This window comes from Pleurodeles waltl, chromosome 7, assembly GCF_031143425.1.
Source record: "Pleurodeles waltl isolate 20211129_DDA chromosome 7, aPleWal1.hap1.20221129, whole genome shotgun sequence".
In the NCBI taxonomy this organism is placed as follows: Eukaryota; Metazoa; Chordata; class Amphibia; order Caudata; family Salamandridae; genus Pleurodeles; species Pleurodeles waltl.
Genome location: NC_090446.1, coordinates 1,293,245,525 through 1,293,260,150, shown reverse-complemented (window position 1 = coordinate 1,293,260,150; position 14,626 = coordinate 1,293,245,525). Strand labels below are relative to the sequence as shown.

Sequence of the window (14,626 nt, the reverse complement as noted above, 5' to 3'; positions counted from 1 at the left end):
AGCATTTTGTGCAATTGTCAATTCTGGATTTCACTTGCATTTCCAGAAAGGGCCACCGGTAGTACTGTTTAATATGTTTACATCTTTTATTAACTCCCAGGTGCCCTTGATGTGAATTATTAATAATTCCCCTCCTCAATGTTCTGGGAGAAAAACAGGTCATGGGACAAACCCAGATTGTTTACCACTGATAATTCACTGGCTACAAGGGAAAAACTTTTTAGATCACCTGACAGCTTCATGTTCTCAGGCCATCCGTTTATAATAAAACCTTTCACCTGAGTAACTTCTGGGTCCTTGCACACATATCTTGCCACACTTGTTGAGAAATACAAACACTGCATTCAACCACAGCATCAAGTGCAGCCACAACACGCTCGGTTTCCTCCAGCACATCTGGGTCCTGTTGAAGACAATCAGCTCTGAAATGTTTACGTCCTGGTTACTACTTGAAAGTAAAATTGTACTCTTGTAATTTGAAGAGTAAACACATTAGTATCGCTGAGGCTTTGTTTGACCCAGTACCATTGAGTATATGCACTAGAAACTTGTGGTCAGTGAATATCTCAAACTTGCGTCCTCAAATGTAGGTTTTAAACTTGTAAATAGCCCAGACACAGGCTAATACTTCTCGCTTGATTGTACTACAGTGTGTTTCAGAAGATTTTAGCATTCTAGAAGAAAATGTGACTGTCTGTTCCTTGTCACCTACCTACTGTCCTAAGACAGCACCAAGACCTGTCATGCTGGCATCCACACTGATAAAACGTTTGCAATTGTCTTGAAAAGGAACTAGTGCAGATGCTTCCACAATTAGTTTATTTACCTTGTTAAAGACTTCAGTCAGTTGTTCAGACCAAACAAAATTTTGTATCTTTTCTTAGTAAAGCTCGTGGAAGTTCTATGGTTTGGGCTTACCCGTGTACAAAACAGGCATACTAAAATGAATGTATGCAATCTTTATCCACTGGGGCAAATGCATCCTGTAAGGCTTTGATCAACAAAAACTTGGGTTTGATTTCTTCAGAGGAAATTGTGACGTAAATATTCTAATTCTTGTGTGCCAAATTTAAATGTTTATTTCCTAATTGTCATCCCTGCATCAGAAAATTTAGCAAGGACTTTGTGAAGTGCTGCATTGTGCTCTTTCTAACTGCTGCCAAAGACTAAAATGTTGTCTTGGTAGGCTTGAACCCAAGTAATATCTTCCAGTAGATTTTCCACCAGCTTATGAAAGACTCTCGCCGCAGAGGCCAGGGCAAAATGTAATTTAAGATACTTAAATGCACCAAATGGGGTGATAAAGGAGATGAGTTCCTGTGACTCAGCTGTAAGCAGGATTTGGTGGTAAGCTGAGCACAAGTCAATGACAGAAAATATTATCGCCCCGCTCAGCTTTGCCATCAACTCCTGTATTTTGGAAAGGGGATGGCAGTCAATTGCATTACTCTTATTCAGCGACCGTAAGTCAGCACACATCCCAACCTCTCCAGATTCCCACCCCCCCCACCCCCGACTATGACAATGGGTGAAAGCCACTCAGCAGAATCACTAAGCGTTATCACCCCATCAGAACAGAAGAATTTAAGTGTAGCTTTAAGTTCATTTCTTGTGCTCGGCGGTATGGGACGCACCTTGTGAACTACTGGTAGAGCTCCTGGTTGAAGCTGAATCTGCTCAGAGAATCCTTTGACAGACACAATTTTATCAATAAAAACATGTGGATAGTGATTGATTAAATGTTCAATGTCTAGTGTGTGAGAATCTTCAACAATACTTGAAACTTCATGTTCCTCATCAACATATCCTGCTTTACCAACAACAATGGGATTCTCAGGACAAAGAACCAGATATAGTCCCATCTTGGCTAAGTTTTGCCAACCAATGATGTTATGTCCTCTGACAGCAATACATACTTTAGTTGTGGTGTGTCTACTTAAACATTGCATGCTGGACATGAAATACCCCCAACATTTCTATGTCAAATTCGATGAAAGCCTAGGGAGATAAGTCAGTCTTTTGCAAGTCAACTCCTTTAATCCATTTTTCATAAAATGTTAAATCAGAAGGATAGCATAGATCTCTCAATGCACTTGGCCAAATCAACAGTTTATAACAATGTGGGGTTCCTGCAGCTCAGTAAGTGTGCCTGAATTTTTAGAATTGTTTTGGAAAAGTAGGAAAATATGAATAGATCTGATATATATATATATATATATATATATATATATATATATCACAGTTAGCTCCAAAGTCACATGTGGCTGCTAGAATCCTCAATGCTGCTATGTGTTCCTCTACTCCTTCATCTGCACCCTGTTAACGTTTAAAGAAGTTGTGCCTCTCCAATATTATACTTGATTCCCCTGCATTTTGTTTGCTTTCACATGCCAAAGCCTCCTTATACGAGTTCCAGTTATCATTATTGTCACCTGCCCCTTGTGGTGCTGGAATGGGAAGTAAATTGTCAAATACCTGCTGTCCAGTGTAACCAATGCAATTATATGAAATTGTCACTTAGCGTGCTGGCGCAAACCTAGCCGTGTAAATGGCTACCAAGTAATTTTCAAAAATTCTGAGTCACAGATGCCATTTGATGTTTGGCTTGTTCGGTTGTTGCAAGAAAGGAGAAGGTAGAGCAATATGCTGAGAGGTTGCTATGAGGAGGAACCAAAATTTGCTCACATAGTATAAAAATAAATAATTCACTTACAGTTTCGCCAAAGACACCAGTACTCTTTTCCTAAAGTACTCCCTGGGTTAGGATCTAAGTAATGTGGGAGTTCAGATAACTAATGCTCCCCAAGTGCAATGTAAAGGGTAAAATGCGACACAAATAAATAAATATTGTTCTCAAGTGCAAAATAAAAGTGCGACAAACTGTGAGGAAGGCGAAGTGCGCGTTGCCAAAGATACCACTTAATAGTTCTTTTGTGCACAAGTACCAAAACAATACTTCTTACAGGGGTTACGTTGTACTTCAATTCCAGTGTGCCTCTGGGTCTCTGTGAAATCTGGCTGCGCTGAGATGTCATGAAGTCCACAGGGTAGGGGGCCACTGGCGGGAGCAGGCCAACAGTCACAAAGCAGGCAGAGACAAAAGTCAAACAGAGGTCCTCCGGAGGCAGCCGTAGGGCTAAAGTCACAAAATCAAGTTGGTGGGTGTGATGACTGAAGTGGGGTCCCTCATCTCCGGGTTGTAGTAAAGAGGCAATAAGGCGAGAAGCTTTGAAGCCGTTTTTATTGTGAATGAGTAAAACCCACAACCAGGACTGGCCGGTGTCTGTAAGGCAAGTCTAGCAACTGAAATACGGTGCCAGGCTCAGCAGAACCATTCCGCTCCCGAGCGTGGAACATTTACAAATATAAACAAGTTGTTCACGCTGAGCAAGCTCACTTGAACCTTTCTTTATAACAACATACTGTCTGGGTCTTTCTAAAATCTATATTTTGAAACCACCATTTTATTTTAAACCTTTTTGCGCATTTTGCAGCGGTCTATTTTATACTGTGTGTGATGCGAGTTTAAAATAATGGCTTACATACTCACAGTGGTTTCTGTCACTGGCTGTGCCCTTGTATACTAAAAAAAATACACGTCACTACTCTGCTGCACCATCCAAGATTGAATTCTGTGGTTGTCCTGTTATATATACACAGACCTCTGCGTGCATTAACTAATAAAAGTTTCATAGTGTACTATAATACATTTCCCCCTAATAATTTTTAATGTGCTTTTCATTCAAGTTGCGCTTTATTTTATATGTAGCTAACTGACGCTGAAAGACCAAAAAAACAAAAAAACAATTACAAATTATTTTGTTTTTTTATCCACACCTTTGACCACGCTCCTACGCCCACTGACCCTGCCCCCTCTCTATGCACATCACAGTTTCCCATACCTTTTTAAATGCACTTCGCCCACTTGCCGGCCCAGACACTAACTCAGACTTCCTAGCGAGTGGTCAATATAGCAGGTGGGTGCGATCTGAACCGAAGTGACGTAACAAACGGAATATCCAGTGCCCGTAAATGTTACAAGTTCCACGTGCGCCATCTCGTATCCTGCCAGGCACCAGCCAAACGCCGTATGGCCCCGTTCGCGCTACTGCTCCTCCCAGTTCCTTCCCGTTTGTGATGTGCTCAGCCCGAGACAAGCTATCACCGCCATGTCAGCGAGTAACTCCTCAGGCAGGCATCCACCCAGGTCCAAGCTGCTCCAAACAGGAAGACATCCGCCGGCTGACACACACTAGCGTGGGCTCTTAGGCCAATCCCCACTTCGAACATCTGTGTGAAGCATCATGATTGGCTCTCATGATATGTTTAGTTGTGGCTTCGTTGATATGCGACCCGGAAGTGCTACAATTCATGATCAAATAACATCCTTTAAAATGTAAACAACGGAATACCGATATTAGGTTGAATTCACGAGGGGTCCGGGTAAAGTAGCTGACAGGGGGTCACCTCATTAAGTAGGTGAGTTAACCATATCGGGAATATATTTGTAGGTCGGTAACCTACCAAAAAGATAGCAAAGTACCTCACTTGCTATAATTCCTTATTGAAAGGACCAGGCCTGTGTCTGTAAATACCATCCGTGCTTGCCAGTGCCGTCCTGTATTGGGATGTTGTTCATAACATACAATGTCTTTAATTTCATCCTGTGCATGATAAATTGTTCATATAGTCGTGCATGACGTGCACGTAAGGGAGGGCCACTGGAATTATGCGTTAGCGGAGGATCAAATTATGTGCGAGGGTTGACTACATTGTGCGCAAAAAAGGCAAATTATGCAGCACATTTTGTGATAGTATTATTGACATATTTTGTCATTTTGCATTGGATAACACTGTTTGGTTAAATGTTTCTTCTCAGTGATAGCGGATTAGCACGCGAATACAGTAATAAGCAACAGAAAGGCACCAGTGTACATTTTGATCCGTTTCAGCTAAAAACAGACATGTTGAAATCTGCGGATTATGCAGCATGTGATGAGAGAGGTCTGCAAAATCGCATTTTTCCAGTGGGCCTGATGTAAGGCCATCGTGAGCATGGAACCCCTACATTATGATGCTAGGCATGACATGTCACTATTACGATCATGTTATGGTGTCTATATTTCCATTTTGCTAACGGCAATCTCTACATTTCACACGGGTTCTTGACGTACCTATTATGCCATTGTGTGTGTGTTGACATCCTCTACATGGCATGCTTAAAATTACAATTTCACTCCGTGCATAGCATGCCAATACCTCCACCAAGATCGTGGTATAGTTCGATAGAACCATGTGCACGTCTGTAGTATAATCTTGTGTTTGACTAGAATCACGTTCTGTTCATGACATAGTTATAGTACCACCCTATATCTGCCAATCCTTTGCATAGTATGCTAACAATACACAGGGCCTATAATGTCAGTCGGTACTTTCTGTGTGCAGGCTTCCTGTTTCCACCTAGTGTCCGTTGTTTTACCACAGGGGCATCCAGCCAGACGAGGGCTCTTTTGTAACCAAGACCATGCCTTCCTTAGATGAGAGCCAGCTGTCCATTCGGGAGATGCGCGAAGAGGAAGCACAGCTCGTGTTGGAAATGTTAAAGGTACTCTCTGAATGTGGCAATGTGGAACATCACACTTTCCAAAACTCGGACTGGTAGACAGACCCTGGGAAAGCATTCAGCCTTTACATAATACCAAATTAATAGTGATAACTTGTTTTTATATAGTAGATGTTGCCGTAGTATTGTACCTTCTTAGATATATTAAAAATCTTGCTGCCTCATGCTATTATTCAAAGCTGGCAGTCATTCAGTAGAGTTTGACGAACTAATTAAGTGTGTTTATTAAGTGTATTTACTAATTTAGTGTATTTATGCTTATTAAGTGTATTTCATTCGGGATTTCTCTTTTGCAATTAAGTTCTTGTATTGGATGACAGAACCTTCATTGCCTCAAGTCAAACACTTTGGACAGTGCACACTCGTTCTATGGACCGATTGGACATGTGTGCATGGACTCTGAGTCTTTGGAGAATAATTGTTTGTCATGTAATTAGATGATTTGTGTTAGATTTATGTTATTTATATATGTAATGTAATAGTATTGTGATATACATGTTGTTCTGTTTTTAGTCACTTTATGTACATATTTATGTTTATAGTGTTATTTTTGGTTTTGTATTAAATTCCTGTTTTCAGTAATGTAATCTTGAAGCCATTACACACTATTGACATTTATTTGGATTACACTACATCCATTCTTAGAAGTTTTAGTAGTATCAAAGGATCCATGGACTTAGCTATTACATGTGATTAACTATTTTTCAGTGTGCTTCATTCTTATTTTTGCTATAGTCTGTTGGTGTAAGTTTTCTTGCCCCACAATACATGTTTGACAACAGGCATGTTTAGAATGTACTGAGCACCATCATCACACTGTATATCATAGGAAAGTGAGGCCTCGTGGTAGGGTTTTCTGTTGTCGTTCATCTACACTGTGTTGGTTGCGATCAACTTACTGTTCGTAAATCACTGTTCTCAAATGATAAGAATTGCAGTTCTCTTTCATAGGAAATAATGGAATAACTTTATACTTTAGGAAGGCCTCTGAATTCTAATGCTTCAGCCAAAACGTAGCACTCCACAGACCTTTTGTATACACAATCTGAAACAAGCATTAAGTATACCTTTGATATAAAATTAAAATAATGAATATATATTTATATATTTGTTTTTCAGTGTTTGTGGCCACTTATTTATATTGTGAACAGTGATACCACTGCTGTAATTACCAATATGTATGGACCTTCCAGTTGCAGGTCAAAAAATCAAACTCTGTTGGCTCAAGGTGCTTGGCAAGCGATCATGTTTGCAGGCCTGGACATTTAAATGTAGATATCCATTGAATGTTTGTCAAGGTTAAAACATTCCAAAGGTATTTTGATCAGGGAAGCCAGATAGTTTTCCAGGTTTAGGGTCATGGTGTCCTAGCATCTTAAAACTTGAATAGCTAGCAGTCAGTAAAGGCAAGTAACAACGATGAAAAATGTCAGGTGCAGGAGAGACAAGTCTTGCAGATTAAGAGAGGCAAGATCGTTTATGACCGTCTGATGCTGTGGAAGTTAAGCCTACCAGCATACAAGGCACCCAAAGAACTTTGAGGGTACAGTCCTGAATGGTAGAATCAACATAGGGCTGCAACCAACCACATGCTGGCCTCTGCACAGCCACACAATGGCAAGAGATCCCTCAGCGTTGCTTAGAGACACTTTCTTTGAAAGTATAGGCCAACATGCTGGTTATGATTCTTTGTAAACACCACATCAAAATTAGACTAACATATACTAGTACTACCAAAGTGAAGGGGAGGTGATCACAGAGTTAACAACCTGTGTAGTTGTACAGGGACCATGCTTACAGGAAACACCACTGGTCTTGTAGGCTTTCCTGCGCTTGTAGGCATTTGGGCTGTTCCCGCCAAGCCTTTGTTGAGGGGAAGGGAGGGCACCTTTGTTGTTATTATACGCATATGTGGATTCCTTGTGCAGGCAACGCAGCAGCAACATGGCAGGGCAGTAGAAGCTTAATACAACACAGACTTACCAATTGCCTTGAGGAGAAATCTCAAAACTCCGAAACGTGCGAAATATTCAGATCTAATATAAGTGTCAGTTAATATAGCCCCATAGGGTGCTAGAGTATGGCTTAATCTTATATTAACTTTCTTTGATATATGGTCAGCAGCCCACTGCTGATCATGTAGGGGCATCCTGTAAATTCAAAATCTAATCAAATAGCATAAGGCTAGTTTTCCTGCTTCTGGGAAGGATGGGATGAGGCTAGAATTTGTGTCCTGCTCTTGTTTTGTTCCCCTGCAGAAATGGACCACATTAGGAAATCTATTCTAGAAGGAAACTAAGGATCCTACCTAGGAAGCTTGAGAAGAGTGAAAAATGAACTGGGATGAACAGACCCTGTTTTATGTCGGCAGGATCCATTCTCTGGTTTGCGTTTTCCCATTCCACAAAAATATGTTCCTGATTATTGAGAATTAATCTTAACGACAGGGTTTGCAAGGGCACCTGATGTGTTCTCTCCAGTGTTTGAAACTACTATTCTCGTCACAGTAGAGGGTAATTGTTAGATCTGAGCCTTTCTTCAGGGTCACCCCATGTTTTTTGCCTTCCTTTGCTGAACTTGTGTGTTTTGGTTTTTAGGACTCTTTGCACTTTTCCCTGCTAATCAGTAATAAAGTGCAGATGCTCTCTTCCTGAAATGTGGTAAAATTGGCCTACACCTAATTGGCACACTTAATTTACTTACGTCCCTAGTAAACAGTACTACATGTACCCAGAGTGTGTAGGTTACCAGTGGGCTGCACGCTCATTGTGCTACCCAGTAAAGTAGTCTTTTAAGACATGCCTTAGACCTTCCACTGTAGCCTGGCAGAATAAACCTTTTTGGAGGTTGGATTATAGGCAATTTCCTGGCCAAAGTTTCTGAGGCTTTTCTATGAATTTCTAGCTGCCTTGGACTGTTAATGGTTCCTCCATCAAGAAAGTGTATTGGGCCTAGACAGTGAACTTTGGAACCTGGGTGTAGCTGTGAGAGAGTCATCCTGACAGGATGGCTGGGAGGAGGTGCACCTGCCATGATTGCATCACCACGTACAAAGGAACTTGACCACAGACCTGCCCTGCTTTTTGTCACCCTAGACAGTTTGGAACCAGGAGCAGGGGAAAAACGGACCAGCACCAGTTGTGGGGGTAGGTGAGGGTATTCCTTCACACAATGGCTGACACCAGGCTTAAAAAGAGGATCTTCAGAACCACTCATCAGAACACACCTGGACCTTTGAAAGATTCAGAAGAAGCACTGTCCTACTGCCAGGCTAACTGCCATGCTGCTGAAAGGACTGCCCAGTTGTCTGAAGAAGGAAGATTGGTCTTGAATGTCTTGATCCCAGCTATCCAGAGTGACACCAAGGGTCACTTGGCTGTCCTCCTGTCTGAGCCACAGGGAATCAACATGCTTCCAGAGGCCTCCCTACAACTGCCCAGCTGATTAGCATCTTCAGAACCTGCCTGAACCCTACTACTGATCCCTGTTGGAGTGAGTCCTGATTCCCAAGTGGTACCCCCAGGTCCTGGACCCTTGGTTTGCATTGGTGAGAGCTCTTCTAGAAATAAAAGGTGAAAATCCTGAAGTTTGCGCTCCTTGTGACAACTAGCAGGCCAGTTTATTTCAAAACTCTGCTACCTGTTTTGACTGTCAACCTGAAACTCTTTGCTTCATCTGCAACGGTCTGTGATGACCGACAGTGCGAGACCTGGACTCCGAGCTACACATACGCAGCCAACAGCAACCTCCAATGCGAAGCTCCAGCCAGGACCAGCTCTTTGCACTACAGCAATTACCGTCTGCGATGCTGGATCTGCTCTTTGCACCAAATGCTTTCCCCCTCACGACATCCTCCAACATGCTCAGAACTCTTTTTAACTAGGACTTGAAAAGGTAACTTTTCAGTGGGGTTAACCTGGTCCATGTATCTGGCCCAAACTCTGTAGTTGTCGACCTGAACTTGCAACTTTCCTCTCGTCTCCCATGACCCAAAAACCGTGAGTGGCGCTTTCTGCTTCTTATTACTATTTTCTCTAAAAATTATTAAAAATCAGTATCTCTGGTGCTATTGATTGTATTTTGTTCGTCTTGGTACCCTTTTATTTATTAAAATGTAGTCTATTTTTTAAAAATTGTTGTGAGTTTTCTGGTGTTGTTTTTTCACTTTACTATTGCTTGTGTACTATAGAAGTACATTACACATTACCTCCAAGTTAAGCCTGACTGCTTTTGTGGCAAGCTAACAGATGGTTAAGCAACAGTTAATTTAGTGACGTTTGTGTCATCCTGACAAGCGTTTTAGTTGTTGCTTGAGTGGAGGTCCAATCCCTCTCAAAAATTTCTTACATTGAAGTGTTGAGTAAAGATCCCTAAGACATAGACAAAATTACAGGAAAACTTAGGGGACGAAAATGACAATATCATGGAATAGCTGGTACACATAGCTGTAGACATTTGTTCTTACATGTTTAAACAAAAAATGATTAGATATGCCAATCTGTATTGCATAATTTTAAGCTTCCCTCAAATCATCAAGATATTCGGGAAAACCCTCTGAGGTTGGTCAGTTGAAGGATCTCAAACTCTGTATTGATACTCTGTCTCCAGCTGTAGCCTCCTAAGTGCATGGTCAGCAGCAACATATTATTGAGCAAAAAATGTTTCAACAAAACAGTGTTCATACACTTATACATTTAGTACCTATGCATGTACCTTTAAAGTGGGTAATAATGCTACTGTTTAGCTATTGTCCTTTAGGAATTATATAGAATTAACAGAAGGGGCAATTTTTTGTTCTTGCATACATAGCTCAATTTCACCCTCTCAACATTGCCTTGGAGCACATTTATCTGTTAAGGCCCTTACCTGCTACACCCCAAAGGGAGCAAGTGAAGATGAGGTGCTTAGACTGTTCATTTACATGCTATTTGGGCATTAGCCTACCTTACTAGTTTTGTTGGAGAAATTGATTCTGATATTTTTTTTTTAAATAAAACTTGCTACTCTTTTACTCTTTAAAGGGTATTGTTTATTACTTTTTAGGGTTTCATAGGTGTCATATGTGATAGGGTTCTACCATTACATCTCTTCCACTTTTAAGAGCATTGCAGCCACATGTAGACATAACATCCAAATCGAGAACTTGGGGGCCGCTTACGAGTCTGGCGGTCACAAGACCGCCAGACTCACTGTGGTGGTTGGACCGCCGCGACTGTGGTGGCCACCACCGTGACTAGGTTGGCTGTCATGCCCGCCAACCTACCACCGTCCGGTCAGTATCCAAGATCCAGACGGGCTGGCTGTAGTCAGCCAGGACGGCGCTGAACTCAGCACCACTCTGATGTTTACAACCTTGCTCCCCTCCAGGCTTTTCATGGTGGTTTCACCACCATGAAAAGGTTGACACAAACAAAGCAGGGGGCCACAAGGGGGCCCTGCACTGCCCGTGGCATGGGCAGTGCAGTGGTCCCCTTGCTCAACTCCCTTGAAATGCACACTGTCTGCGGTGCAGTGAGTGTGCATTTCAAAGGTGCTGGTGTACCCTGCGTGCAGCAGCATTGCCGCCAGCTCAATTATGAGCCAGGAACAATGCTGCCGCACCTTTCCCATTGGGCTGACCGGCAGAAATCTTGGTTTCCACCGTTCAGCCCAGTGGGAAAGTTGTAATGGGTCCGGTGGAGAGACCGCAAGCACAGTGGCGGTCTCCTCGTCGGGAGTTTGGCAGAAGAATGTTTCCATCCGCCATACTCCTAATGCCCCCATAGTTGATTAAAAGCCTAACTTACACATTGTGAAAAATGATTGTTACAACATAAAAGCCTTTCTCAGTGAAGAAACAACAATCAAGTAAACCAGAAACACTGTTTTAAGTATTTCATTTTTTCCTAATCTCATACTGTCTAACCTCTAAACTCAATAGTGTCATTACCTCAATTAGCTCAATTCACGTATGTCAAGTTCAATCTTTATTTATTCCTCAGCAGAGGACAACAATATATCTAAATCATGATATATCAAACAAATGAGATAAAGTTTACATACCTAATACAAAATCCATTATAAATAGAATGGCAATTACTCCAATTATATGATAATAAATGTCTAAAAATGATTTTGGAAATGTAAAAATACAATAAAATATAGTTTCATTTACTATTTTGTAAAGCAAGACTCTAAAATTATACAACTATATTGCTCTGACAGGACACCTAAAACATATGATCCAAGTCATGTACACCATTGTTGTGTAGAAAACATGTTCTCTGTTCCAAATAAATACTTTTACAGTTACCTAGAGCTACTTCAATTGATAATCTATCAGCTCTTAATAGAAATATGATTCTTCTAAAATTATGTTCTATAACCATAAGCCAATATGGTTTTATCTTACCTATGATGGCTAAGTCTACAATTTTATTGCAGCTTTTCAATGCCTTGCAATGTAAGCTATTTAGTAGAAAGCTAGTATGCAAAGTGATTATTTTTAAGCCAAGTGTTATATTACCAGATTTCCAATCCTTAAAATACTCTTAAGCAATCATTCAGATGGACAATATGTAGTTAAAAGGGTGATGGAAGATGTTTACTCATGTTTCACTTGGGGGCTAGCCTCTTTAAAAAAACATCCTATAGTTCCCACTTTGGAATGTAAAAGTTTAAATCTCAACACACTACTGAGGCACAGAACAGAATGTAAACTTTCCTAGATCTAATTGAAGAGTCTGAGTTGGTTTACAAGTCGATGCAGAGAAAAGGAGAGTACAGTATCCCACTCTATGTTTTTAAGATAAGACTAAGCTTTATAAGATATGTATTTCATTAGGTATGATAGCGTTGGTGGAATGTTTACCTGATTTAATGATAATAGGTACTTAAAATGCATTTTCTCAAGAGATTTATAGAATTAGTTAACTGCTCCACTATAATATAAAACCTTCAAACTTAAATGTGATACACAAGGTTTTGGATCTAAAATTTAGAAAGTTCTTCCTAAGTAAGGAGAACTTTTTGCTCTCTCTTCTCTAATTTCCAGTGATGTGTGCCTTTTTCTTGGTTAAATCAAATAGTACTATTTGCCTATCATGCACATTCATTTTAAGCAAATGTTTTAAAATAAAATTATAATACATCCAAATTCTTTGTAATCTAATGGGTGTTAACTCACATAAAATTAGATAATCAGCGTATAATAATAACAGTTGTCTACTTTTGGTGAAAAATTATGAACCTGTCAAAATTGATTTGGAAGATCAGTTAAATTGAGAGAAAAAAAGTAAGGAATAAAAAGCATCCCTGCTTTAGTTCGTTCTCTGTTTTATTCACATTGGAAAGCCTTCTATCTTCACCCAACAATACTTTACAGGAGGTTGATGAATGCACAGTGATAATGAGCTTTAATAGTAATCAAGGAATTCCTGACTTTGCTAATTTTTCTCCTACTAAGGCATAGACCACTCACTCAAGCATCGTTGAACAGTCTATTAAAGCAGCATAGATTTTTGTTTGACCTAGTTATCAGGAATTGATTGAGGAATGACTATGTTTTCTGTATCAGAACAATTAGTTCCGAAGCTCATATGGTATTATCTCTTCTTCAGCCCAATTTAGAAGGGTTTCATGGATACTTCTTACAAATATGTTACTCGCCCCATTCAGTAATGGAATGGGATTTGTGTCTGAATCCTTCTTGTGCAGTGAGTGAATAAGACTCCCACTCTGTGATGTGGGTTTGTTACCTGATTTGTAGCAAAACCTGATCAAAGGTGCTAAGACTTTATAATGTAAAATGTTATTACAGTTACAGGAATCTGATCAGGTCCCACAGCACCAGAGTGTCTAGATTCAGGAATACAATTTTCAATTTATTTTGCAGTTTGAAGCAAGGTTTCTACGTCAGGTGTTTCATAATTATAGTGAAAGACCATCTAAAATTAATGTCTTGCCTGCGTTGAATTTATTTAAAGTGGAAAGATGGAAAAGACATTAATCCTGAGGAATTACAACGGGTATTCATTTTATTCTTGATTCATCCTGCTTTGTTATAGTGTGCCAGAAGTTGGTGAGTTTTTCTTCCATGCACCTTCTGACAAATTATGCCATACAATATTCACGTCAATTTGTTTCGGTCTTACTCCTGCCTTATTTAATTATTTTCTTAATTTATTTTGCTTGACCTCAGTAAGCATGGTGTCAGAAATTATTTGTGTATTGTATATGTTGGAAATTGGGTTACTGGTTAGGAGATGGAGCAAAACCCTACTCAAGTAGCAAGCACAATTCTTGGGGTGAAACACAAGCAATCCCCAAATTAACAAGTGTTTAACCCTCTGGTAGCTTGGCACTAAAGCAGTCAGGCTTAACTTAGAGGCAGTGTGTAATGTATTTATGCAGCTCTTCAGACATTAATAAAGTGAAAACACAGAAATAATCCTATACCGACATAAAAATAGAGTAAAATGTAATAAATCATTTGCCACCAAAATGAACAAAATTCAATCGGTAGAACTGGAGATATGCAACTGCAAAGTTTTAGTTTAAAAAAAGTGCTTAGAAGCGTAAAGCGCCAATTGTGGTTATCTGGTTGCTCCGGACCCGGACAAAGTTACAAGTTCAGGCCAACCACAATGGAGCATGGGCTGGATACAAAGACCCAGTTAGGTCTGCTGAGCAAAGTACCTTAATTCCTGGTTTGTATAGTGTTGCGATATCCTACACCAAGAATACTTCATGCAGCAGTGGATCTGAGGAGTTGTGAGACTGTGATGCAGAACCTGCTTCATTTTCGAAGATGTTGCTGACGAGGGGCTTGCGAGGTGAAGGCATGCCTTGAAGATGTGTTGCGCAGCGGTGGTTCAGAGGAGACTGAGGGCTACGATGCAAGATCCATTTTAAGGATGCGTCTGGCACCTTGAGGCCCACTTCCAAGGGTCTAGGTCTGGGATGGGACTACTTAGCGGGTAAGAAGCACAGCAGGTAGAGCCCAGGTGCTGGGTTCAAGGTAGT

At 40.5% G+C, this 14,626-nt stretch overlaps 1 protein-coding gene across 1 annotated transcript in view; it reads left to right on the top strand.

Annotated features, from left to right (window-relative positions):
* Positions 1-4,286: 4,286 nt before the first annotated feature.
* The window catches only part of NAT14 (N-acetyltransferase 14 (putative)), a 54,448-nt gene continuing 44,108 nt past the window's right edge, over positions 4,287-14,626 (top strand). Inside the window, exons 1-2 of the mRNA XM_069200529.1 lie at positions 4,287-4,479; positions 5,485-5,605. Coding sequence (XP_069056630.1) covers positions 5,525-5,605 — 81 coding nt within the window. The 5' untranslated portion in view covers positions 4,287-4,479; positions 5,485-5,524. The remainder of the gene's footprint in view (positions 4,480-5,484; positions 5,606-14,626) is intronic.